Source organism: Bos indicus x Bos taurus, unplaced genomic scaffold, assembly GCF_003369695.1.
Source record: "Bos indicus x Bos taurus breed Angus x Brahman F1 hybrid unplaced genomic scaffold, Bos_hybrid_MaternalHap_v2.0 SuperScaffold_100147, whole genome shotgun sequence".
Lineage (NCBI taxonomy): Eukaryota > Metazoa > Chordata > Mammalia > Artiodactyla > Bovidae > Bos > Bos indicus x Bos taurus.
In genome coordinates, this window is record NW_020867070.1 from 516,452 (window position 1) to 543,731 (window position 27,280).

The window sequence follows — 27,280 nt, forward strand, 5'->3', positions numbered from 1 at the left end:
AAGTGATCTGTGTGCTGCTCTGTAGGTATTTTGTAGATTTGATTGAAGTCCATTATCAGTTGATTTTAAGCAGGGCTAATTATCCTACATAGTCCAATAGGCACAGTTAACTCAGTTGTAGGGCTTTAAGAGCTAAGCCTTCCCTGAAGTAAAAAGAAATTCTGCTTGTGGAGAACAGCATCAACTGCTGACCAAGGGTTCTAGCCTGTCCTTTGTAACAGCCAACCCTGAGGATTTTGGACTTGCCCAGTCAAGTTAGATTGTGCAGTATTATTTTTCTTTATATTGCTAGATTCAGTTCATTGGTATGTTTAATATGCTAAGACAGTTTGACTTGTAATTTTTCTTTCTTTTAATGTCTTTCTCTGGTTTTTATATCATGATAATGCTGGACTCATATACCCTGGAAAAGTTTGGTAAAACTTTTCTGCACAATGGTTTTTTGAAGTCCTCTGGACTTAAAGTCTTTTCTGTAGGAAATTTCAAAATTATGTATTTAGTGAATTCCCTCGTGGTCCAGTGGTCAGGACTTGGTGCTTTCACTGCTGTGGGCCTGAGTTTGATTGCTGGTAGGAAAACTAAGATTCCAGAAGCTGCACAGTATGGCAAAAACAATAAAATAAAACAACACAATAACACAAGAGAATACTCTACACATGGACATCACCGATGGTCAACACTGAAATAACACTGATTATATACTTTGCAGCCAAAGATTGAGAAGCTCTATAGAGTCAGCAAAAACAAGACTGGGAGCTGACTGTGGCTCAGATCATGGACGCTTTATTGCAAAATTCAGACTTAAATTGAAGAAACTAGGCAAAACCACTATACCATTCAGGTATGACCTAAATCAAATCCCTTAGGATTATACAGTGGAAGTGACAAATAGATTCAAAAGATTAGATCTGATTGACAGAGTGCCTGGAGAACTATGGAGAGAGCTTTGTGATATTCTACAGGAGGCAATGATCAAGACCATCCCCAAGTAAAAAAAATGCAAAAAGGCAAATTGGTTGAGGAAAAGAAGAGAAGCTAAAGGCAAAGGAGAAAAGGAAAGATATAACCATTTGAATGCAGGATTCCAAAGAATAGCAAGGAGAGATAAGAAAGCCTTCCTCAGTGAGCAATGCAAAGAAATAGAGGTGTACGAGACAGCAAAAGAGACACTGATGTATAGAATAGTCTTATGGACTCTGTGGGAGAGGGAGAGGGTGGGAAGATTTGGGAGAATGACATTGTAACATGTAAAATATCATGTAAGAAACGAGTTGCCAGTCCAGGTTCGATGCACGATACTGGATGCTTGGGGCTAGTGCACTGGGACGACCCAGAGGGATGGTATGGGGAGGGAGGAGGGAGGAGGGTTCAGGATGGGGAACACATGTATACCTGTGGTGGATTCATTTTGATATTTGGCAAAACTAATACAATTATGTAAAGTTTAAAAATAAAATAAAATTAAAAAAAAAAAAAAAAGAAATAGAGGAAAACAATAGGATGGGAAAGACCAGAGATGTCATCAAGAAAATTAGTGATACCAAGGGAACATTTCATGCAAAGATGGGCACAATAAAGGACAGAATGGCATGGACCTAACAGAAGCAGAAGATATTAAAAAGAAGTGACAAGAATGCACAGAAGAACTATAAGAAAAAAGATCTTCATGACCCAGATAACCACGATGGTGTGATCACTCATCTAGAGCCAGACACCCTGGAATGCAAAGTCAAGTGAGCTTAGGAAGCATCACTACGAAAAAGCTAGTGAAGATGATGAAGTTCCAGTTGAGCTACTTCAAATCCTAAGAGATGATGCTGTGAAAGTGCTGCACTCAATATGCCAGCAAATTTAGAAAGCTCAGCAGTGGCCACAGGACTGGAAAAGGTCAGTTTTCATTCCAATCCTAAAGAAAGGCAATGCTAAAGAATGTTCAAACTACCGCACAAGTGCGCTCATCTCACACGTTAGCAAAGTAATGCTCAAAATTCTCCAAGCCACTCTTCAACAGTTTGTGACCATAAATCTCCAGATGTTCAAACTGGATTTAGAAAAGCCAGAAGAACTAGAGATTAAATTGCCAACATCTGTTGGATCATCAAAAAAGCAAGAGAGTTCCAGAAAAACATCTACTTCTGCTTTATTGACAATGCCAAAGCCTTTGACTGTGTGCATCACACTAACCTGTGGAAAATCCTTCAAGAAATGGGCATACCAGACCACCTTACCTGCCTCTTGAGAAATCTATATGCAGGTCAAGAACAACAGTTAGAACTGGACATGGAACAACAGACTGGTTCCAAAGAGGTAAAAGAGGACTTCACTGTTGTATGTTGTCATTCTGCTTATTTAACTTATATGCAGAGTATATCATCGAAATGCCAGGCTGGATGAAGTAAAAGCTGGAATCAAGATTGCTGGGAGAAATACCAATAGCCTCAGATATGCAGATGACACCACCCTTATGGCAGAAAACGAAGAAGAACTAAAGAGTCTCTTGATGAAAGAGGAGAGTGAAAAAGGTGGCTTAAAGCTCAACATTCAGAAAACTAAGATCATGGCATCCGGCCCCATCACTTTATGGCAAATAGTTGGGGAAACAATGAAAACAGTGAGAGACTTTATTTTTGGGGGCTCCAAAATCACCGCAGATGGTGAATGCAGCCATGAAATGAAAAGACGCTTGGTCCTTGAAAGAAAAACTATGACCAACGTAGACAGTATATTAAAAATCAAAGAGGTTACTTTGCCAACAAAGGTCTGTCTAGTCAAAGCTATGGTTTTTCCAGTGGTCATGTATGGATGTGAGAGTTGGACTATTAAGCAACCTGAGCACCAAAGAATTGATGCTTTTGAACTGTGGTGTTGGAGAAGACTCTTGAGAGTCCCTTGGACTGCAAGGAGATTCCACCAGTCCATCCTAAATCAGACCTGAATATTCATTGGAAGCACTGATACTGAAACTCCAATAGTTTGGCCGCCTGATGGGAAGAACTAACTCATTGGAAAAGACCCTGATGCTGGGAAAGATTGAAGGCAGGAGGAGAAGGGGACAACAGAGAATGAGATGGTTGGATATCACCAACTTGATGGAAATGAGTTTGAGCAAGCTCTGGGAGTTGGTGATGGACAGGGAATCCTGGTGTACAGCAGTCCATGGGGATGCAGAGTCAGACATGACTGAATGACTGAACTGTGAAATTAAAGAATTCAAATTCTTAAATCGAAATGCTGTTATTCAGATTTTCTATGTCATTATGTTCGTTTCAGATGTCATTTTATAAGACATGTGTCCTTTACATTAGGGAACATTTCATGCAAATATGGGCTCAATAAAGGACAGAAATGGTAGGGACTTAACAAAAACAGAAGATATTAAGAAGAGGTGGCAAGAAAACACAGAACTGAACAAAGAAGATCTTCATGGCCCAGATAATAATGATGGTGTGATCACTCACCTAGAGCCAGACATCCTGGAATGCAAAGTCAAGTGGCCTTAGGAGGCATCACTACAAACAAAGCTAGTGGAGGTGATAGAATTCCAGTTGAGCTATTTCAAATTCTGAAAGATGATGCTGTGTAAGTGCTACACTCAATATTCCAACAAATTTGGAAAACTCAGCAGTGGCCACAGGACTGGAAAACGTCAGTTTTCATTCCAATCCCAAAGAAAGGCAATGCCAAAAAATGCTCAAACTACTGCACAATTGCACTCATCTCACATGCTAGTAAAGTGATGCTTAAAATTCTCCAAGCCAGGTTTCAGCAATACATGAACCATGAACTTCCAGATCTTCAAGCTGGTTTTAAAAAAGGCAGAGGAAGCAGAGATCAAATTGCCAGCATCTGCTAGATCATTGAAAAAGCAGGAGAGTTCCAGAAAAATATCTGCTTCTGCTTTATTGACTATGCCAAAGCCTTTGACACTGTGGATCACAACAAACTGTGGAAAATTCTGAAAGAGATGGGAATACCAGACCACTGACCTGCCTCTTGAGAAACCTGTATGCAAGTCAGGAAGCAACAGTTAGAACTGGACATGGAACAACAGCCTGGTTCCAAATAGGAAAAGGAGTACATCAAGGCTGAATATTTTCACCATGCTTATTTAACTTATATGCAGAGTACATCATGAGAAACGCTGGGCTGGAGGAAGCACAAGCTGGAATCAAGATTCCTGGGAGAAGTATCAATAACCTCAGATATGCAGATGACACCACCCTTATGGCAGAAAGTGAAGAAGAACTAAAAAGCCTCTTGATGAAGGTGAAAGAGGAGAGTGAGAAAGTTGGCTTAAAGCTCAACATTCAGAAAACGAAGATCATGGCATCTGATCTCATCACTTCATGGCAAATAGATGGGGAAACAGTGGAAACAATGGCTGACTTTATTTTTCTGGGCTCCAAAATCACTGCAGATGGTGATTGCAGCCATGAAATTAAAAGACACTTACTCCTTGGGAGAAAAGTTATGACCAATCTGCTGCTGCTGTTGCTAAGTCATTTCATTTGTGTCTGACTCTGTGTGACCCCATAGATGGCAGCCCACCAGGCTTCCCCGTACCTGGGTTCTCCAGGCAAGAACACTGGAGTGGGTTGCTATTTCCTTCTCCAGGCACATTTCCTGACCCAGGGACTGAACCTGGGTGTCTTGCATAGCAGTCAGATTTTTCACTGACTGAGCCACCAGGGAAACCTCCTGGGGAGACCCAGATTTTTTAAAAGGATGAATGTTGTCTATCAAATTATGCAAGTCTGCTAAAAACCAATAATTTGGATTTTTTATAATTGACATTTTAGTAGGGTTTTTTTTTTTTTTTTTTTTTTTTGCAAACAATAATGGCAAGCCAAGTGACCTAAAAGCGAGACATAGAAGGAGCTAAAAGGACCCCTCCCAATGAACATGAAGGTTGTAGCCTGGTGGGATGCACAGTCAAGCCAGTGGCTGTAAGATATTGTTTTCTGTAGGTTTAATAGGAGGGAGGTCAGACAGCCCTATTTTTTTCCACTTATGATTAGAATTTATTTCTTCAGAATTTCATCCTCTTCACTCTTGAGTTTTATTTTTATTACATGGCAGAGACAGGGAGAAATAGGAAAAGCACATGGGTCTCCATCCAGATCATGCAGTTCCCAAGGGCTCCTAGCCACAGAGTCACAGTTCTGGTTGGTTGTTCCTCCTGCCTGCAGCTGTGGCTCTGGGATTCCCTGAGCACAAACTGCTCCTCTCCTTCTCCAGGATAAGCAATACCTTCCTGGGAAACTTTAGGATGACCACCACCCTGCCAACCTCATATTTCTTATCTTAAAGAACAGCCAGTGTTAACTCAGACAAGCATCTCAACCTTCTCATCCCAGCTCCCTTTTGGTCAAAATTTTGATCAACTGTGATTACTGCCTGCAAGTCATTCATGCCATTCTTTCTATTTGTTAAACATGCCTGTAAAATCAGTCATAAGTCTTAGAATTGTCTCAAAATATTCAGGTATTCGTCCCTGTGTTTCCCCAGCACCCTGTGCTCTGCTCATATAACCGTGGATTTGTATCCACCTGAGATCATAAACTTCAGAGGCCTTGGCCCAGACTGGGTGAATCTGCAAGTCCCTACCACCCCACCCCACTTTCATGGCAGGCAGTCTCTAAATGTTGGTTGCATTCTTGTGGCCTGATACTATCCACCAGGGTATCATACTTTTCCTGATAAGGATGGATGTGTAAATCAGCATCAACCAACAATTTCATTTTTTATTCTATCTGCTGTCTTTTCAGACCAAAATCCTTTCCCAAGAGAAAATCATCTCTCGGGATAATAATTTAGAGAATGTTCATGGAACTCAGCACAGGGCCTTACACAGAGTACACACATTGTAAATGGAATCTGGTGTTGTTATAATAGTTAACCTTTGGAATGGGCCTTTTAAATACTTAGTATAATGATAGAAAGATGGCTGTAAGTTGAAAGTAAGCTTAAATATGTCATAATGGCTCATGACATGGGCTTCCCAGCTCCGTGACTTAGGCTTTGCCATCTCCATCAAGTTGCTTTTCCTCTCCCTGTGCCTCACTGTATCCATTTGTAAAATTAGATAATACTGTTACTAGATATGTTACACAGAATTTGTAATTAACCAGTTCTTTATCCCTACATGTATAGCTGAGGCATCTGGATTCATCTATGATACATGCTCATTCATCTCTCTAGTAACATCTGCTGACTCCTGATATTTTGAGATGCAACTCCTACTCTCTGAACCTCAAATATTCTCATCTGTTAAAAGTAGTAATGCCTTAAAAAAATAATAATGCCTGCCTCGAGTGTATCACAAGAGCTGATACCCAGAAAGTTCTTATCAGAATAGTTGGTGCTTGCAATAAACATCATGAGGACCATCTATAATTTTATTTCTTTGGAATAGAAGGCATTCCCTGCTGTTTCAACAAGTTTCAAGGAAAAGAGTTTAAGCCTAACAAATCAATGAAGTTTATCTTTGAAAATCATCCTTGACACAAAGCCCTCTATATTTTTGTTATTTCAGACATTTCTGCTTGTGATTGGTGTGGTGGGCGTGATGGTGGCTGCAATTCCCTGGAGTGCTATACCTATGATTCCCCTTGGCATCATTTCCTTTGTTCTTCGGCGGTATTTCTTAGAGACGTCACGAGATGTGAAACGCCTGGAATGTACAAGTGAGTGCCGGGGCTCTCAGTACCAGGGCTTTCCACCTGCACTGGAGGGCAGTGCAGGCTGGCTTCCATTTATACTGCAATTAACCAGACTCCTGAAATTCTGCAGACTGTCTTGTGGAATTTCTCACTGTTAACATTAGGTGATTGAAAGTTATGGCCCCTGAGAATAGGTTGGCCCTTAAGGCAAATGGAGATGGCTACGGGTCAGCTGCCTTTGCATTTTAGCCCAAGGAGGATGGATGTGAGCCCCATGAGGACAGGGACCATTTCTATCTTGTTCATGGCATACTTCCTTACACAGAGTATCCACTCTGTTAATAATATTCTTAAAAATGTTTCATCATGTTGGAACTAATATAGAAGGAAAATAGAAAAGTTTTCTTCTCCTAAAGTTACCAGAAACGACAAGGAAGGGAAAAGTTTAGGAAAAGGAAAGGCGACCTCAGGAAATATATGTCGGAAGTGATATATTTGAAAAATACATTCTTTCACATGTTCTAGTAAGTTGCAGTTGTTAAATGTATTGAAAAGATATCTGTTAGTCACTCAGTCATGTCCAACTGTTTGCGACCACATGGACTGTAGCCCACTAGGCTTTTCTGTCCATGGAATTCCCCAGGCAAGAACACTGGAGTGGGTAGCCATTCCCTTCTCCAGAGGATCTTCCTGACCCAGGGATTGAACCCAGGTCTCCTGCATTGCTGGTGGATTCTTTAATGTTTAAGCCTCCAGGGAAGCCCTGCTGAAAAGATAAGCCCTGTTATTTTCAGGTTTGCTATTTGTCATTGTCAGTATTTGGGTGATACCACACTGTTTGAATATCCCTTTCTCAAAACTATTCATATAAATGATGCTGAAAATAATCCCCTAGGAGGACACAGGAGGGGGATCTGTTCAGTATGTATTTAGTTGATTCCTCCATTCAGTTTCCTAGTTTTAGAATAATGGGGATCAGGGATGTTTCTGTTGGTCCTGTGGGTAAGACTCTGTGCTTCCACTGTGGGGGCCACCTCTTCAGTCCCTGATTGGGGAACCAGATCCTGCAAGGTGCAGCCAAAAAACAGAATAATGGGGACACATTTAATGATTAGTTAGTCTATTCTACAGGTAATCACAGATGATGAAATCAAATCTCTCTCTTATTAATGCACAATTTCATCAATTTCAAAAATAAGGAGGAAAATGGATTGTTATATATTTTTTAAAAGTTATAAAAACAATAGCCCAAAAGTAAGGAGAGAATATGTTTGTATCAGAGACCTCAGCCATGAATAATTATTGCAAAGTAAAACCAACTTAACCTTCTAGAAACCAAGCCAAGAACAGAAGCATATTGAGTCTCATGGTTCTCTGTATCTACTAAGTGGAAAAAAAATCTCAGTTCATCCAATCAAAGGAGTTTTTTATTATAACATTTGTATGTTTTATTTTTAATAATAAACACTTGAGGTACTTATCTTTATCTGCAAAAAGGATAATGATCATCAATTTCATAAAGTCTATGGAAGACATCTTCACTCATCAAGAGAAGCTGCTAACCTCCTGTGAGGTCGATGTGTTGGAATGAATGGGGAGCAGTAGAGTCTAGGTGTGTGTGACATTCTACCTGTATGACTGAATAGGATGGTAGGACCTGGGAATGCAGAAGAGGAAGTGATGAGGTCCATCCAGTCTTCTGGATGTTTCAGATGCTTCAGATGTTTTATGGTTTGAGGCCACTCATGAAATGTAGTAATTCAGCAGTCTTGGTGTAAAGAAACTCTCTAGTACATTGGTAGAAGGGTTGTTCCAAAAAGAATACTTGACAGAATTTTTGCCTGGGGCAAGGGCCATTTCCCATTCATAATGAAGCGGAGAGAAGGGCTTCTCCTGAGGTTTTTGTCAATCAGCAATACAGGATTTTCTCAGTATTTGATCTGGAGAGTCTGAGAACTTTGGCACTCTCACTGTGGAATATTTGTATTTTTTGCAGCCAACAGGATGCAACAAGTTAGACAATAAATTTAATCCAGGTACCACATCCTGCACACTTCAGATAATGACATGTGGTGGCCAGTTGATTAGAATGTTTATGTTCTCTCTCTAGGTGGTAGTGGTGGTGTTCAGTTAGTCGTGTCTGACTCTTTGACCCCACGGACTGCAGCACACAAGGCTTCCCTGTCCTTCACCATTTCCCGAAGTTTGCTCAAACTCATGTCCACTAAGTTGGTGATGCCATTCAATCATCTCGTCCTTTGTTGTCTCCTTTTCCTCCTTCTTTCAATCTTTCCCAGCATCAGGGTCTTTTCCTATGAGTCGACTCTTTGCATTAAGTGGCTTAAGTATTGGAGCTTCAGCATCAGTTCTTCCAGTGAATACACAGGGTTGATTTCCTTTAGTATTAACTGGTTTGATCTCCTTGCTGTCCAAGTAACTCCCAAGAATCTTCTCTAGCACCACATCAAAAGTATTAATTCTTCCATGCTCTGCTTTCTTTATGGTCCAACTCTCATATTCATATGTGACTACTGGAAAAACCATAGCTTTGAACATGCATACCTTTGTCAGCAAAGTGATGTCTCTGCTTTTTAATATGCTGTCTAGGTTTGTCACAGCTTTTCCTCCAAGGAGCAAGTGTCTTTTAATTTCATGGCTGCAGTCACTGTCCACAGTGATTTTGGAGCCTAAGAAAATAATGTCTGTCCCTATTTCCCCATCTGTTTGCCATGAAGTCATGGGACTGGATGTCATGATCTTCATTTTCTGAATGTTGTTTTAAGTCAGTTTTTTCACTTTCATCTTTCACCTTCATCAGGAGGCTCTTTATTCTTCTTCACTTTCTGCCATAAGAATGTCATCTGCCTATCTGAGGTTATTGATATTTCTTCTGGCAGTCTTGATTCCAGGTTGTGCTTCATCCAGCCCAGTATTTCTCATGATGTACTCTGCACATAAGTTCAATAGCAGGGTGATAATACGTAGCCTTGACATACTCCTTTCCCAGTTTGGGACCAGTCAGTTGTTCCATGTCTGGTTCTAACTGTTGCTTCTTGATCTGCATACAGATTTCTCAGGAGGCAGGTACAGTGGTCTGGTATCCCCATCACTTTAAGAATTTTCCAGTTTGTTGTGATCCACACAGTCAAAGGTTTTAGCATAGTCAATGAAGCAGAAGTAGATATTTTTTTTCTGTAATTCTCTTGCTTTCTCTATGTTCCAATGAATGTTGACAGTTTGATCTCCAGTTCTTCTGCGTTTTCTAAATCCAGCTTGTACATCTGGAAGTTCTCAGTTCATGTACTGTTGAAGCCTAGCTTAAAGGGATTTGAGCATTACCTTGTTAGCATATGAAATGAGTGCAGTTGTGTAGTAGTTTGAACACTCATTGGCATTGCCCTTCTTTGGGAATGGTATGAAAACTGATATTTTCCAGTCCTGTGGCCACTGCTGAGTTTTCCTTATTTGCTGGCATATTGAGTGCAGCACTTTAACAGCCATCATCTTTTAGGATTTGAAATAGCTCAGCTGAATTCTGTCACCTTCACTTGACTTTTTTGTAGTGATGCTTCCTACTTGACTTCGAAGGCCCACTTGACTTCGAACTCCAAAATGTCTGGCTCTAGGTGAGTGATCACACCATCGTGGTTATCCAAGTCATTAAGATCTTTTCGTATAGTTCTTCTGTATATTGCTGCCACCACTTCTTAATATAGTTTGCTTTTGTTAGGTCCATCCCATTTGTGTCCTTTATTGAGCCCATCTTTGCATGAAATGTTCCCTTGGTATCTCTAATTTTCTTGAAGAGATCTCTAGTCTTTCCCATTCTATTGTTTTCCTCTACTGCTTCGCACTGATCACTGAGGAAGGTTTTCTTATCTCTCCTTGATATTCTTTGGAACTCTGTACATGGGTGTATTTTCCCTTTTCTCCTTTGCCTTTTACTTTTCTTCTTTCCTCAGCTATTTGTAAGGCCTCCCCAGCAACAATTTTGCCTTGTTTCATTTCTTTTTCTTCAGGATGGTTTGGATCACTGCCTTCTGTACAATGTTATGAACCTTGGTTCATAGTTCATCAGTCACTCTGGCTATCAGATCTAATCCCTTTAATCTATTTGTCACTTACACTGTATCATCATAAGGGGTTTGATTTAGGTCTTATTTGAATGACCTAGTGGTTTTTCCTACTTTTTTCAATTTAAATCTGAATTTTCCACAAGGTGTTCATGATCTGAGCCACAGCTCCTTAGCTTGTCTTTGCTGACTGTGTAGAGCTACTCCATCTTCAGCTCAAAAGAATATAATCCCTCTGATTTTGGTATTGACCATCTGATGATGTCCATGTGTAGAGTCATCTCTTGTGTTGTTGGAAGAGAGTGTTTGCTATGGCCAGTCTGTTTTCTTGGCAAAACTCTGTTAGCCTTTTCAGTGCTTCATTTTGTACTCCAAGGCCAAACTTGCCTGTTACCCCAGGTATCTCTTAACTTCCTACTTTTGCACTCCAGTCCCCTACGATGAATAGGAGATTTTTTTGGTGTTAGTTCTAGAAGGTCTTGTAGGTCTTCATAGAACCATTCAACTTCAGTTTCTTCTGCATTAGTGGTTGGGGCATAGACTTGGATTATTGTGATATTGAATGGTTTGCCTTGGAAACGAATGAGATGATTCTGTTGTGTTTAAGATTCTATCCAAATACTGCATTTTGGACTCCTTTGTTGACTATGAGGGCTACTCCATTTCTTCTAAGGGATTCTTGCCCTCAGTAGTAGATATAATGGCCATCTGAATTAAATTTGCCCATTCCCTTCCATTTTAGTTCACTGAGTTCCTAAAATGTCAATGTCTACTCTTGCCATCTCCTGTTTGACCTTGATTCATGGACCTAACATTCCAGGTTCCTATGCAGTATTGTTCTTTCCAGCATCAGACTTTATTTTCACCACCAGACACATCCACAACTGGGTGGATTGTCACCCAGAGATCCGGTGGATCCACACCAGAGACCCACAACTGGGTCTCTGCTTTAGCTCAGCCTTTTCATTTCTTCTGTAGCTATTTCTCTGCTCTTCTCCAGTAGTATATTGGGCACCTACTGACCTTGGGAGGTGGGACTATGCCATAAATAATAACACTGCCACTTCCTCTAAACAGGAACTGATTGTATATATTAGGGCTTCCCAGGTGGCTCAGTGGTAAAGAATCTGTCTGCCAATGCAGGAGATGCAGGATCCACAGATTCAGTCCCTGGGTTGAAAAGATCCCCTAGAGGAGGACATGGCAACCCACTCAAGTATTCTTGCCTAGATGCAAAGAGGAATGTGGTGGGCTACAGTCCGTGGAATCGCAAAGAGTCAGACATGATTGAATGACTGAGCAAATGAGAGCATATCTTAAAGTTCACTGCTGGAGCCAACAGCAAAAAGAAAGACACCTGACTGCTGTGGCCAGAAGACAGAAGCCTGCTTCATTCTTGTGCTCTGAAGGACTACTGAAAAATCTATTTTCAGGTCCTATGACCTAACTGCCCTTGCAACTTATGCGGACATTTATATCTAATGGCATATTGGCAGCTGATTTTAACAGGGCTTTAGGGTCACATTTTTGCAAAAGTGATGATAGCAATGGTCAATCATGTACAAGTACATAAAACCAGGATGGCCTTTGCTTGCCTTTCTCTAGCTTCTGTAACCAGCTTTTTGCATTTGACAGTGCCTAAATGATGAAGCCATATCCAAATTCTGTCTGAAAGGTGCTGGGATCAACTAACAATGTCTGCTATGGTCATTGTTAAGGCTGGGTTAGCACATGTGTCAGGTGTATTAGGACCATGGATCATCAAGTCTGCTGTTTTAAGGGGTTCTTATGCTGGATTCCCAGGACTTTGTTCAATGGAAGGTGATTAATGGGGCTTCCCAGGTGGTGCTAGCAATAAAGAATGCACCTGCCATGCAGGGGATGTAAGAGATGTGTGTTTGATCCCTGGGTCAGAAAGATATCCTAGAGGAGGTTATGGCAACCCACTCCAGTATTCTTTTTTTTCTTTTTTTTTAAGTTTATTTATTTTAATTGGAGGCTAATTACTTTATTGGTATGGGGAGAGATGTGGGAGGGGGTTTCAAGATGGGGAACACATGTACACCCACTCCAGTATTCTTGCATGGAGAATTCCATGGACAGAGGAGCCTGGCGGACTACAGTCCATGGGATTGCAAAGAGTCAGGCACGACTGAAGCGACTGAGCACCAAGTGATTAAGATGTGCAGTAGTGGCTAATGCTGTTGGGTGTTAGCTGAGTAAGATCTGGGGGTTTTCTGAACATAAATAATAAGGTCTAGAGAAAAATTGCTCATTGTCACAAAAAGGCGTCCTTAACCCTGGTTATTCTCCCTCTGAGACACTGTGGCTAATTAAAAGCACAACCTGGGGAATAAGACAATGTTGTGTCTCACACCCAGGTTGCTCACTTTGTTGGGTTAATATAGTTAATCCTGCACAGTCAGTGCTCTGAATCCCTTAGTCTCTGGGGGTCTCATGAAGATTTCTTGAGTTGATGTTTGTAAAGTGCTTGCTGGCTACTATCAAAGGCACTAAAACCTTGAACAAGAGGCCATTAAGAAGTTATTCACAACTAGAAGGTCTCACATAGGTTGAATAATAACATGGAGCAGGGCTGTCAGCCCGGGCCAGGGAGGAATTGCACCCTACACTTGTCCTCAGATTTGTGGGAAACACTTGTCAGTCATGCAAACTGTAGGGTTACACGTGTCTGTGACTGTGAACTGATGCCATGGCTGATACATAGTCTTCTTCAGGACAGCGAGCTCAGTGCTTGTGGGAAAATGTTACTTTGGGCAACATGACACAGGGGCCTTGACATCCCCTCTTCCCTGTACTAGTTAATCTTCTTTGCAAACCCTCCAGTTCACTCATCCTGGCATCCTGCTCAGACCTAACAGAATTTAAGAGAAACAGAATGACTTTTCACAGGTCTGCATTCCTGCTGAACTCTTGTGCCTGAGTTGAGGTAGGTGAAGGGGTGTTTGGGTTCCCTGGTGTTCAAAGCTGAGATGACACCTGGTTTCTAAAATCAACCCCGCCCTCTATCTCCACTGGACAGAATCACCTGCAGCTTTCATCTCCTGTCAGGGAAGCAGGTGAGGGAGGCCACGCTGGAGAGTTCATTCCAGGATTCTTCCTGGGTGAACAGCCACATCTACTTCCTCCTTGTCTGTAATGAATAGTGTTGATATCACAACATTTGCTCTGGAAATGAGAGCCTGGTTCTAGTGAGTTTTCTGTGTTCTCTGGAGCTGGACTCTCGGCATCCTCCTGACAGGGTGATGGGCCCCAGAATTCATCTGCATCATTCATGTGAGCACCTGGTGTCCAGACTGATGAGTTCTGGGGGTGGTTGGGACACCTGCTGGGGTGCAGAAAAGACCTGAACAGAGTTCCCAGCCTTTCTTATTTGGAGCTTGAGCTCAGTCTGAGTTTATATTGCTCTTATAAGTGTAAAGTTATAGAAAGCTAAAAAATTACTCAGTAGAGTGAAGAGAAAGAGCAGTGCGGATGCTGGAATGAGAACACAGGTACACAACTGGATGATCAAAAGCACCACTGAATCACTTTCATCTCTTTGCCTAAACAAAGTACAAAGGGGAAATGTTAGATCATGTCATAGTTCAGAGAAGGATTTTTCCTTAAAGCAATATTACAGCTGAGGGTCCCTAACAGTTAAGGCTCCTGGTCTGATGAGCCCCAGGGCTGAGTGGATGGTCACCTGGCCCCCAGCCCAGGCTGTCTTCCCCCTAGTCCAGGGCTTCCTACCCTCTCTTAGCACCAGTGTCTCACAGGAGGAAGCTTCCTTCTTCCTTCCTTATAGAACTGGGGACACTAAACACAAGAGGAGGTTCTGTGTCTTTACCTGTTTGTACCTTAAGCCCTCCAAATGTGCAGTGCCCAGGTGCATGTTGGTACTGACTGAACAGGCATTCAGATACTGGACTAAGAAGTGAGGACCTGAAAACAGTTTAGAGTTTTACACTTGATCCTTTCCCCCATCGTTTTATAAAATCTCTGTAGCCTCCTATAAGATGCATTACTAACTTCCCATGAACAACCTCGTTGTACTAACAGGGCTTCTCTAGGAGATGTACAGGTAACAAAGTGATGTCAGTATTTCCTGCTAATACAGAACAAGTTATCACTCATCCCAGACATGGCTCACAGACTCACTATTACCCTGACAGTAGCAAGTTATAGCCTCGTTCATGGTGGGGAATGAGAACCATAAGGGGTCATCCCTGCCTGGTAGCCTGCAGCCCAGCTGTTCCCTGACAGGCAAGAGCCTGACCCTGGAGCTCGTGGTCAGTGTGCTCTTAGAGAAGATGGCAGGAAACGAATGGGCAGTCATGTGACACCCGACCCCAAACCCACACGAAGTCACTCAAAAGAGAATGGACACTAAGGCCACTGTCATGTTCTAAAAGGGTGATGTGCATGTCCCATGCCACTATGACCTCCAAACACCAGGAAAGGTATCCAGCAGGCAGATATAAAAACATCCATCAGGTTCCCGGGGCGGAAGTCAAGAACATTCAAAGGCCCCTCATCTGCTGGGTCCTGAGGGCACAAGGGAGGGGCAGTGCCGGGTGCTCCGTGACCCGTACAGAGGCTCCTGGCGCAGGTGCAGGGGGAGGTCCAGGACAGGGGAGGTGGCAGACTGTCCATTCCCCTTACTTGTCTCACCCTGTCCTGGGTCTGGCTCTGGTGCAGGGTTGGGTGTACTGATTCTATCCCAGACCTTAGGCTGCTCATCTAACATGGAGACAAAACACAGGTAGCTCATCAAGCTTCAGTGTGGTGAGGACTCTAATGAGGAATTAAATTTTAAAATGCTACTGATTCAAAAATTAGTGAATGATAATTACTCATCCATGAAAAAGAATGAAATATTGCCATTTACAGCCACATGAATGGATTTAGAGAATAATATCCTTAGTAAAGTAAGTCAGAGAAAGATAAATATGATATCACTTACATATGGAATCTAAAAATAATACAAATGAATCTGTATGCAAAATAGAAATAGAGACATTGAAAACAAACTTACGGTTACCAAGGGGGACTGTGAGAGAGGGAGGAACAAGCTAGAAGAATGGGATTAATAGACACATTGCTATTAATAGTGTCAGATAACAACAAGGATTTACTGTAAAGCACAGGGAATTTTATTCAGTATCTTGTAATAACCTGTAATAGAATATAATCAGAAAAAATAACTGAATGACTATACTATATACCTGAAACTAATACATTATTGTAGATCAACTATACTTCAATGTATTTTTAAAACTTTGTCAACAATTTCCACCTGTTGAGATGCCAGAAAAATTTGGAGGGAGGCGTGTTTGAGAAGACCTTGATAAAAGAACCAATAAAAGAATTTCTTTACCTAAATCTAGCTGTGATTTGAATTTGATCAAAGATAGTTTCAGAAGAAGGCAATGGCAACCCACTCCAGTACTCTTGCCTGGAGAATCCCAGGGATGGAGGAGCCTGGTGGGCTGCCATCTATGGGGTCACACAGAGTCAGACACAACTGATGCAACTTAGCAGCAGCAGCAGCAGTTTCAAAGAGAATCTTTCATTCCCAGGTTGCTAAAGTGAAGTGTGATGTGAGCAGAAGTTTGAGGATCATGTGGAAGATTCCCTTTGGCAGGATGTGTGGTCACAGAGCACTGGAGGCAGTTGGTTTCCTTGCATCCAGCCTCCCCAACTTTGTTATTTGTCTGTCTCTGCTTCCCCAGCACGGAGCCTGGTATTTTCCCACTTAACATCTTCTCTGCGGGGACTCTGGACCATCCGGGCATGCAAAGCTGAACAGAAGTTTCAGAAAGTGTTCGACTCACACCAGGACTTGCATTCAGGTCTGTAAATTTCTGAAGATGATTTCAAAGGATGGGATGTGCTGCCTTCTGAGGCCTGACCTCCCTCTCAGGTGGTCTTGCTGGCCAGAACCTCTCTCTGTGCCACCCCTCATCCCCCTCTGCACACCTGCCTCCCCTACCCCTTCCTCTCAGCAATCCCTCTGTGCTCCCCTCTTCCCATGTCACACCCTTGCTTTTCTTCCCTGCCTGGCTTGCATTGTCCTTCCATCCCTGTGCCCTGTGGCTTTCTGTCTTTTTAGAGCAGGAGTCAGCAAGCTTTTCTTTCTTCCAAAGGACCAGATAGAAAATACTGCAGGCTTTGTGTGCTGTACCATCTCTGTTGCAACTACTCACCTTTGCTGTTGTAGCACAAAGACAGGCAAAGATAATACATCAGCGAATGGCTGCAGCTGTGTTCCAGTAAAACTTTATTTTCAGAATCAGGCGGTGGCTGTTTTAGCCCTGCAGGCTGTGGTTTGCCGACTCTTTTCAGAGCATGGAGGGTAGCAGATGTGGTTGAGGAAAATAATTTCCTGATTTGCTACCCGCTTGATTATACTTTGTATCAGTGAAGTTCCTACCCCACACCCCCCGCCCCAGGTGAAAAATTCAGAATTTTCTCTAAGTCTATAAAATCCTGGCCAAACTTTCCAATCATTATTGTATTTTAAAGATAAAATGGCATTTTGAAAGTCACATGCAGATCCTATTAGTTGATGGTAATGTAGACACTGGCCCCTAAGAATAAACACCACAGTGCCCTGTAGTGAGGGCAGAAAGTGCTGGAAACATTGTGAGCCGTGCTCTCTGCTGTCAGAGAGCTGGGAACATTTGACCCTGTGAGAGGATGATCTTCACATTGAGGCCCTTCACTGCAGGAAACACACCAATGAGATGATTTACTATCTTCTCTCTTATGATCATATTTCTGTCAATAACCTGTGGGTTGAAGTTTTCAATCCTTGCTTCCTGGACTGATCCTCTGTGTCCAGTAAGTTGTCTTGTGTTGGAACCTAGTTTTCTGGAATCTTCAGGTTTCTTCGGTATGTGACTCTGCTGTCCTACCTTGTGTAAAATCTTCCGTAACTCAACTGAGAAAATTCTCTCCCTCATGAGAAGCAGCTAACATGTTTTTTCTGTTCATGTATTATGCTTAACGATTCACAAATGCAGAGGCTTGGTTCCTGCTTTTGACGACGTCCCGATGGCTCGCTGTGAATCTAGATGTCACCTGTGCCATCTTTGTCACTATTGTTGCCTTTGGGGCCCTGACTCTGGTAGAAAGTAAGTACAGATGTGGACATTTGTGGTTTGTTTACAGTTTACAGCTTTGTTTATAGTTATTAAACTCTTGCCATCTTGTCTAATATGTACTCTTTGGTTCTAATGAATTTTATTAAAGTGTTTGCTGCATATGACTCCTCAGTTTGGTCCATGTGAAGTCATTTGTGTCTTGATGAGAACTTTTATTTTTTCCCATTTATTTATTTATTTACAGCAGGTCCTTGTTGAGACATCTTAAAAAATTTTTTTTTGATCAGTGTATGGCTGATTTACAATGTGTTTGCTTCAGGTGTATAGCCAAGTGAATCTATTATACGTACCTCCAGTTTTTTAAAGATTCTTTTTCCGTACCCATGAACATTGGGGTGCATGTATCATTTTATATTAATTTGCATCTTAATAAATACTTAAATAATTTGTCCTTTAGAAAAGAATTTCTGTTTTTGGCTTTCAGAATCTTTAGGAGCAAAGACCAGTTATGAATGTGCCTACTCCAGGAGACCTGTGGTGCTTTGGGCCCCTGCTTTGGCTCATTTGGTCCATTCATTTATTTTTAAGTTTTATTGGAGTATAGTTGATTTCCACTGTTGTCTTGGTTTCAGATGTACTGCAAAGTGAATCTGCTATACATAAAATATAGCCGCTCTTTTTTATATTCTTTCCCCACATATGTCATTAAAGAGTTCTCTGTACTTTACAGTAGTTTCTTATTTGTTATCTATTTTACTATTTTATATATAGTAGTATCCATGTGTCAATCCCAGTCTTCCAATTTATCCCTCCCCTCCTTTATCCCCTGGTAACCATAAGTTTATTTTCTACACCTGTAACTCTACTTCTGTTTTGTAGATAGTTCATTTGCAGCCTTTTGTTAGATTCCATATATAAGTGACATCATACTCTATCTTTCTCTGTCTGACTTACTTCACTCAGTACTAAAATCTCTAGGTCCAGCCATGTTGCCGCAAATGGCATTATTTCATCCTTTTTAATGGCTGTGTAATAGTCCATTGTATGTATGGCACCACATCTTCTATATGCATTGCTTGTTGATAGACATTGAGGTTTCTTCCATGCCCTGGCTATTGTAAATTGTGCTGCAGTGAACATTAGGATGCATGTATCTTTTGGAATTATGGTTTTCTCTGGATATATGCCTAGGAGTGGGATTGCTGGATCATATGGTAGCTCTATTTTTGGGTTTTTAAATGAACCTCCATGTTGTTCTCCATAGTGGCTCTACCAGATTACATTCCCACCAACATTGTCAGAAGTTTCCCTTTTCTCCATATCCTCTCCAGTATTTATTGTTTGTAGACTTTTTGATGATGGTCATACTGACTGGTGTAAGGTAAAATCTTACTGTAGTTTTGTTGTGCATTTATCTAATAAATAGAGATTTGATAATCTTTCATGTGCTTTTTGGTCATCTGTATTTCTTCTTTGGAGACCGTCTTGATCTTCTGCCCATTTTTTAAATTGGTTTGTTTATTTATTTATTTACTTTTGATATTGAACTACATGAACTGTTCGTATTCTTTAGTTCTGTTCAGTTCAGTCACTTAGTCATGTCTGACTCTTTGCAACCCCATGAATTGCAGCATGCCAGGCCTCCCTGTCCATCACCCAGCATTTACTCTCCCTGTCCATCATCACCCAGAGTTTACTCAAATTCATGTCCATTGAGTCAGTGATGCCATCCAACCATCTCATCCTCTGTTGTCCCCTTCTCCTCCTGCCCCCAATCCCTCCCAGCATCAGGGTCTTTCCTCCCATTCTGCAGGTTGTCTTTTTGGTATTTTTATGGTTTTCTTTGCTATGCAAAAGCTTTTAAGCTTTATTAGGTCCCAAATTTTTATGTTTTATTTTATTTTCATTACCCTAAGTGGTGGGTCAATAAAGAGCTTACTGCAATTTATGTCAGAGAGAATTCTCTCTGTTTTCATCTAAGAGTTTTGTAGTGTCTGTTCTTATATTTATGTCTCTAATCTATTTTGAATTTATTTTTGTGTATGGTGTTAGGAAATATTCTAATTTTATTCATTTACTAGTAGCTGTCCAGTTTTCCCAGCAACACTTATTGAAGAGACTGTCTTTTTTCCTTCCTTTCCAAAGGAAGGTCACTTCCTTTGCCATAAGTGACCATAGGTGTGTGGGTTTATCTCTGAACTTTCTGTCCTGTTCTATTGATCTATATTTCTGATTTTGGTCCCAGTAGCATACTGTTTCAATTATTGTAGCTGTGTAGTATAGTATATTACTGTATATGTGTAGTATAGTCTAAAGACTGGGAGCCTGATTCCTCCCAGCTTCATTTTTCTTCTTTGTTTTTCTCAAAACTGTGTTGGCTATTCAGGTATTTTGTGTTTTCATACAAAATGTAAAATATTTTGTTCTAATTATGTGAAAAATGCCATTGGTAATTTAATAGGGATTGCATTAAATCTGTAGATTGCTTTGAGTAGTTTGTTTCTTTATTTATTTATAGTAGGTCTTTGTTGAGATCTTTTATCTTTTTATTTTTCTTGAACGGGTTGAAGTCTATACAAGTGTAGCAAATTGACCTTCTGAACATTTCAGGTAGTGTCCTGCAGTTGGGAGGAGAGAATCAAGTTTACTATTAAGCTTTTTGTACAGCTTAGGTTTTAGGTTTTAACTTTAGGTCTACTTGGATCTCTTGGTTGTAGGGGTCTGGTGTACTGGGGTGAGAAATATTGTCTGTTACAAAAACAATATCCTCACTGCTGTGTGGGTACCAGATGAGCAGCTGTTGGAATGTGGCATGACTTCACTGTCCCTAACTACTCCATAGTAATAACACTGAATCATAGTCATTAATAATGGAAAAGTGAGAGTCATATTTTAGACTTAAAAGCACTGGCTCATAGAATCTGTTGCTTTGTTTTTGTGGTTTCAACTGTAGCTACATTGGATGTAGAAAGTGAAATTACATAATGATAATTGAAAGCATAGGGACAAAAATCTGAATAATGACATGATCCTCACCTATATAATATTGTCAAGTGTATCTCAATCCAGGTGGGAATATGATAGAGGACAGAAATGATAAGGACCTAAGATAAGCAGAAGAGATGGCAAGAATACACAGAAGAACTGTACAAAAAAGATCTTAAAGACCTGGATAACCATGATGATGTGGTCACTCACCTAGAGCCAGACATCCTGGGGTGTGAAGTCAAATGATACTTAACTACAAAGCATTACTATGAACAAAGCTAGTGAAGGTAATAGAAATTCCAGCTGAGCTATTTAAAATCCTACAAGGAGATGTTGTTGAAGTGCTACACTCAATATGTCAGCAAATTTGGAAAACTCATCAGTGGCCAAAGGCCTGGAAAAGGTCAGTTTTCATTCCAATCCCAAAGAAGGGCAATTCCAAGGAATGTTCAAAGTACCATACAATTGCCCTCATTTTGCATGCTAGTAAGGTTGTGCTCAAAATCCTTCAACAGTATGTGAATTAGGAACTTCCAGATATACACGCTGGGTTTAAAAAGGCAGAGGAAATGGAGATCAAATTGCCAACATTCATAGGATCATAAAGCAAGGGAATTCTAGAAAAGCATCTGCTTCATTGACTATGTGAAAGGCTTTGACTGTGTGGATCACAACAATCTGTGGAAAATTGTATAAGAGACAGGAATACCAGACCACCTTACTTGTCTCCTGAGAAACCTGTATTCAGGTCAAGAAGAAGCAGTTAGGACTGGATGTGGAACAGTAGACTGGTTCAAAATTGGGAAAGGAGTATGAAAAGGCTGTATATTGTCACTGTTTATTTGATTTATATGCAGAGTACATCATGCAAAATGCCAGGCTGGATGACTCACAAGCTAGAATCAAGATTGCTAGGGGAAATATCAACAACCTCAGATATATAGATATCACTCTAATGGCAGAAAGTCAAGAGGAACTAAAGAATCTCTTGATGAGGATGAAAGAGGAGAGTGAAAAATCTGGCTTAAAACTCAACATTCAAAATACAATGATCATGGCATCCTGTTCTATCACTTCATGGCATATATATGGGGGAAAAAGTGGAAGCAGTGACAGATTTTATTTTCTTGGGTTCCAAAATCACTTTGAGCAGTGACCACAGCCATGAAATTAAAAGATTTTTGTATCTTGGAAGGAAAGCTATGACAAACCTAGACAGAATATTGGAAAGCAGATACATCATGTTGCCAACAGAAGTCCATATAGTCAGAGCTATGGTTTTTCCAGTAGTCTTGTACAGACATAAGAGTTGGGCCATTAAGAAGGCTGTGAAGTGAAAGTCGCTTAGTCGTGTCTGACTCTTGGCTATACAGTCCATGGAATTCTCCAGGCCAGAATACTGGAGTGGGCAGCCATTCTCTTCTCCAGGGGATCTTCCCAACCCAGGGATCAAACCCAGGTCTCCCGCATTGCAGGCAGATTCTTTACCAGCTGAGCCACAAGGAAAGCCCTTAAGAAGGCTGAAGCCTGAAGAATTGATGCTTTTAAATTGTGATGCTAGAGGAGACTCTTGAGAGTCCTTTGGGCTGTAAGGAGATCAACCAGTCAATCCTAAAGGAAATCAACCCTGAATATTGATTGAATGGACTGATGCTGAAGCTCAGATACTTTGGCCACCTGATACAAAATGCTGACTCATTGGAAAAGACCCTGATGTTGGGAAAGATTGAAGGTAAAAGGAGAAGAGGACAGCAGAGGATGAGATGATTAGATAGCATCACCAACTTGATGGACATGAGTTTGAACAAACTCTGGAAGATAATGAAGGACAGGAAAGCCTGGTGTGCTGCAGTCCATGGTGTCGCAAAGAGTAAGACATGACTTAGTGACTGAACAGCAGCAACAACTTTCTTAATTCTTTCTAAATTCATAATATTTAAAAAAATTGTTTATTCATTTGGCTGCACTGGGTCTTAGTTGGAGCACAGGGGATCTTCAGTCTCAGGTGAGACAGGCAGGACTTTAATTGCAGCATGTGAAGTCTTAGTTGTGGAATGTGGAATCTAGTTTCCTGACTAGGGATTGAACCCAGGCCATCTGAATTGGAAGTGTGGAGTCTTAGCTATTGGACCACCCGGGAATTCCCTCATAGTGGGTTTTTCTTGCCTTTTTTTTTTTTTAAACTATTTTACAGTCTCAATCAACAGAAGTAATATTATGAGTAATACTATCATTACATGTAAAAGATTCAAATATTATAAAGTAGTCCTCTCACTACTATATAAAATAGGTTACTATATAAAATAGGTAACTAAAAAGGATCTACAGCACAGGGAACTCTAATTAATACTCTGTAATGACATATATGGGAAAATAACTTTTTGTTTGTTTGTTTGTTTTTTTAAATTTTATTTTATTTTTAAACTTTACATAATTGTATTAGTTTTGCCAAATATCAAAATGAATCCATCACAGGTATATATATGCTCCCCATGGAAAATAACTTTTAAAAGAATAGATTATATGTATATGTGTCTGGCTAATTCACTTTACTATGTACCTGAAGCGAACACAACTTTATAAATCAACTATACTCCAATAAAAATCATAAAAATAAAAGAGTCTTCTTTGTAAAGTGACAGAAGGAGCTGCATGAGGGATTGAGAAGTAGGCTCACCTTATTCCTCTTCTTCTTCATTTTAGTTTTGACTCCCGGGCAGGTTGGCCTGGTCCTGTCTCTCACTCTCACACTCACGGGGATGTTCCAGTGGTGCATCAGGCAAAGTGCTGAAGCTGAGAACATGGTGATGTTTATCTTTCTGTTCTTAGCCTTTTCAAGTCTCCTTGCTATTAAATGGCATAAAAGCAATTCTTATGTAAAATAGTAAAACTATTATTTTTGCATCATAGTTAACAAAGTTTTTTTTTTTTTTTTGTATTCTCCTCCATCTGCTTAAAGTTAATGTGAAATAAAATATATACATCTTTTCTCAGACGTATGTATACCATGTCATAAAGTTTTATATTCATCACAAACTGGCTTCAAAAACAATAAATGTCTCATAGGAGAAAGGTTCTGAAATTCTGGAGAGAATATAGGCTAATTGTTTGCTAACTTAGCAGCTTGTTTCTTAATGGGTAATTCCTCATTTTTGGTAAAAGAAAAGAATCCAGTATTTTGAGGTTTATTTAATTAATATGTTTCTCCACCCCTCCCCGCATTTTAGCATTTATTCTTGTATGTGTTGAACACCTGAATTTGCTGGCAGCCTTTCTTCCTGGTAGGATAGGTTCTCTCTCAGAATGTTCTCTCAAAGGTGTGGAGTTACAGTTGTTTAGGAGGTCTTAGTATGTACATTATACACTTTTGAATATTTGTATCTTCTCCTAAAGGGAGAAAAACAAAGTCTTTCCATGTCAGCCTTCTAACAGAGTAGACAGGGACTAATTGTTAAAATGAGGCTTGATGACCATCCAATTCTGCTCTTCTGTAACATGTGGCCCTTCTGTAGCCACACATACTGACTGGTGTCCATAAGTGTTCTTTTCTTTGAAAAAATTCTGTTGCTTTTTATTCAGATGTGAAAGGTGGGTCAATAAAATTTTACCATTCAGTTCTCTAATTCTTTTAGTTTTAATATAAAGTTGAAGGGAATAGTCATAAGTAAAAGTGTTGAGGATGATGAACAAGTTTGCAAATCATCCAAGACCTCATCAGACTCCTACTTCTGTCCTTTGTGGATGCTGAGACCTGGGATGTTTGAACCATAGAAAAGCAGAAGGTTTCATTTACAATCTCTGAACACCCATGAATAAGACCATCTGACACTAACTCATGTGATGTCATATGTGTTTCAGGTTATTTCAGTAGAAAGAGGGATTGAATATACAGCCCTTGGGAAAGAATTGCCCTGGAAACCTAAGTATCGTCCACCTCCATCCTGGCCCCAGAATGGAGAGATTTACATTAATATGAACTTTGGATATAGCTCGGACGGGCCTGTGGTATTCAAGGACCTGGAAATGTCCATTGACCCAGGACAAAAGGTTTGTTTAAGCCATTTGCCTCTTTAAAATCCAGCTAAAGGTTTAGCACCATATCTGCTCTTGGCTTCCTTGTCCGTGTACAGGGGGACTCTTTTCCTAATGGATGCAGATTAGATCAGTGACACTGTCCCTGAATCTTTTTTGGAAACTAACCATGGAATGGGGATACCAGCATTTTTTCCCTGTGTCATGAGCTCCTTCATGGTGGTTAATGGGCCCTGGGCTCCAGAGCTCGATCTTAATCTGACCCAGGACACTGTATGTGACACCTAATTATTCATACAAAGTCTGGGTAGTCTGCCCTGGCTCCCTGTTCATAACTCTCCAATATTTCATTCTTTTCCATCTTTTATTTTTTAAATATATTTTTATTTATTTATTTGGTTGTGCTGTTCTTAGTTGTGGCACACAGGATCTTCCATCTTCATTGTGGCATGAGAAGTCTTAGTTGCAGCTTGTGGGATCTATTAATAGTTCTCTGATCAGGAATCGAACCCAGGCCCCTTGCATTGGGAGCACAGGTTCTTAGCCACTGGACCACCAGCAAAGTTCTTTTCTTCTTTGTGTTTCTGAAATCTTTTCCTTTCTCGGTGCCCTCTGGTTGCAGTCTGCTCTTCTGTCCCTGAGTTTTTGCCATGAACTTGTCCTCTACTCACGCACACTGAGCTGCTCTCTGTCCTCTCCCCACAGACTGCTTCTTTCTTTAGCACAAATCTGATCCTTACTGGCCTGGGTTGAGCTACTGCTTGAACCTGACCATAGCCTGAAGTCCACTCCAGTAGGGGCTTTCGGGTGAGTTTGTAGCCACTAGAGAAGAGCTTGAATCATGACCCAGTCAGGGGTGAGGAACCAGGGCGTCAGATGGAGGCAGAGCCTGGAGACTTGCTCAAAGTCAAAAGCAAATTGAAGAGAGCAGGGAAGATCCACATGGGAGATGGCAGAGAGGCTTGTGACCTGGATCTGCCAGTGTCCATGTCTGCTGGTGATGCTCTTTTCACATTCAGCTTGAGGCTCTCAGCTGGGCCCAGGACAGAGTCTTCAAGGAGAGACTAAACCAGAGCAGGCAAGGTGGTAGGAAGCTCTTCCCCATCTCCCTCTGAAGCCAATATGTCTCCTGACTTACGCACACCCCTGCAATCGGGTCGCGTGTAGGTTCTCCCAAAGCACCACGCCCTCCAGATTTCAGTGTGTATGCTGCCCCTCCACCTCAGAGACCTGTTCCCTCCATCATCTGGCTGGTGAATGTCTCCTCATTTTCTGAGTTGACCTAACGCATCTTTGAGACCCTCAATTCTTCCTTAGTGTCTTGTATTTTCTTTTAAGGTATAAATTATGGTACACCTGTTTTCACAGTAGCCAAAAATCGGAAGGAATTAAATCCTTACAATGAAATATTATTCAGTTTTAAAAAGGAAGAAAATTCTGACCTATGGATAAATCTTTATGATATTTTGCCAAATAATATAAGCCAGATAAAAAGGGAATGAATACTCTGATTCCACTTATGTGAGATTCCTAAGTAGTCAAATTCAGGAAGACAGGAAGTAGGATGGTGGTCTCCAGGGACTGGGGGGTGGGGAATCGGGAGTTGTTTGTTTAATGGGTATAGAATTTCAGTTTTAGCAGGCAAAAAAAAAAAAATTCTCAAGCTTGGTTGCATAACAATGTGAATATACTGAACACCAAACTGTCCACTTAAAAATGGTTAAGTAGTTAAATTTTATGTTATGTGAATTTTACTATTCGTATAAAAAGATATGTGATATCACTATTAAAAGATAGCACCTATAGCATGCTTTATAATTTGGAGTCTGTATTTCACAGTAAGTACCTTGAGGCTTTTTAAAATCAGAGAGCATCTTTTTTTCATCTTTGTTCCCCAGAAAGTGGCATTCTGCAGGGCACAGAGAGGGTGCTTAGGGACTGCAGGTTGCAAGAGTGAGTAGCACACAGGTGTGAGCAGCCAGTAACAAACACACATATATACACAAGACAACTCTGAATAACTGAAAGAACTACTCTTTAAAACTCTCACTACCACAGACCCATCTAGTGGACTGTAGCTGTAAGTTAGTGAATGATACCTTTGAAACATGAAAATGAAAAAAATAAATATTCAACTTAATCCCCAAATGCTACCCAGGGAGCAACTTCAGTTAGTCACAGGGCTGCTGCTAAGCTGCTAAGTGGCTTCAGTCATGTCCGACTCTGTGCAACCCCATAGATGGCAGCCCAACGGGCTTCCCCGTCCCTGGGATTCTCCATGCAAGAACACTGGAGTGTGTTGCCATTTCCTTCTCCAATGCATGAAAGTGAAAAGTGGAAATGAAGTCGTTCAGTTGTGTCCGAATCTTAGCGACCCCATGTCACAGGGGAAAAGCTGGTTAATTATTTCCAGTTC

At 40.8% G+C, this 27,280-nt stretch overlaps 1 protein-coding gene across 5 annotated transcripts in view; it reads left to right on the forward strand.

Annotated features, from left to right (window-relative positions):
- LOC113888460 (multidrug resistance-associated protein 4-like) overlaps positions 1 to 27,280 on the forward strand; it is a 176,782-nt gene that overhangs the window by 94,117 nt on the left and 55,385 nt on the right. For all 5 annotated transcript variants that reach the window (XR_003509979.1, XM_027535582.1, XM_027535583.1 and 2 more), the window contains 5 exons: positions 6,536 to 6,686; positions 16,471 to 16,590; positions 17,764 to 17,874; positions 23,536 to 23,636; positions 24,691 to 24,879. Coding sequence is in view for 4 of the 5 variants with exons in the window: in XM_027535582.1 (XP_027391383.1) it covers positions 6,536 to 6,686; positions 16,471 to 16,590; positions 17,764 to 17,874; positions 23,536 to 23,636; positions 24,691 to 24,879 (672 nt within the window). In the remaining variant the exon portion in view is untranslated. The remainder of the gene's footprint in view (positions 1 to 6,535; positions 6,687 to 16,470; positions 16,591 to 17,763; positions 17,875 to 23,535; positions 23,637 to 24,690; positions 24,880 to 27,280) is intronic.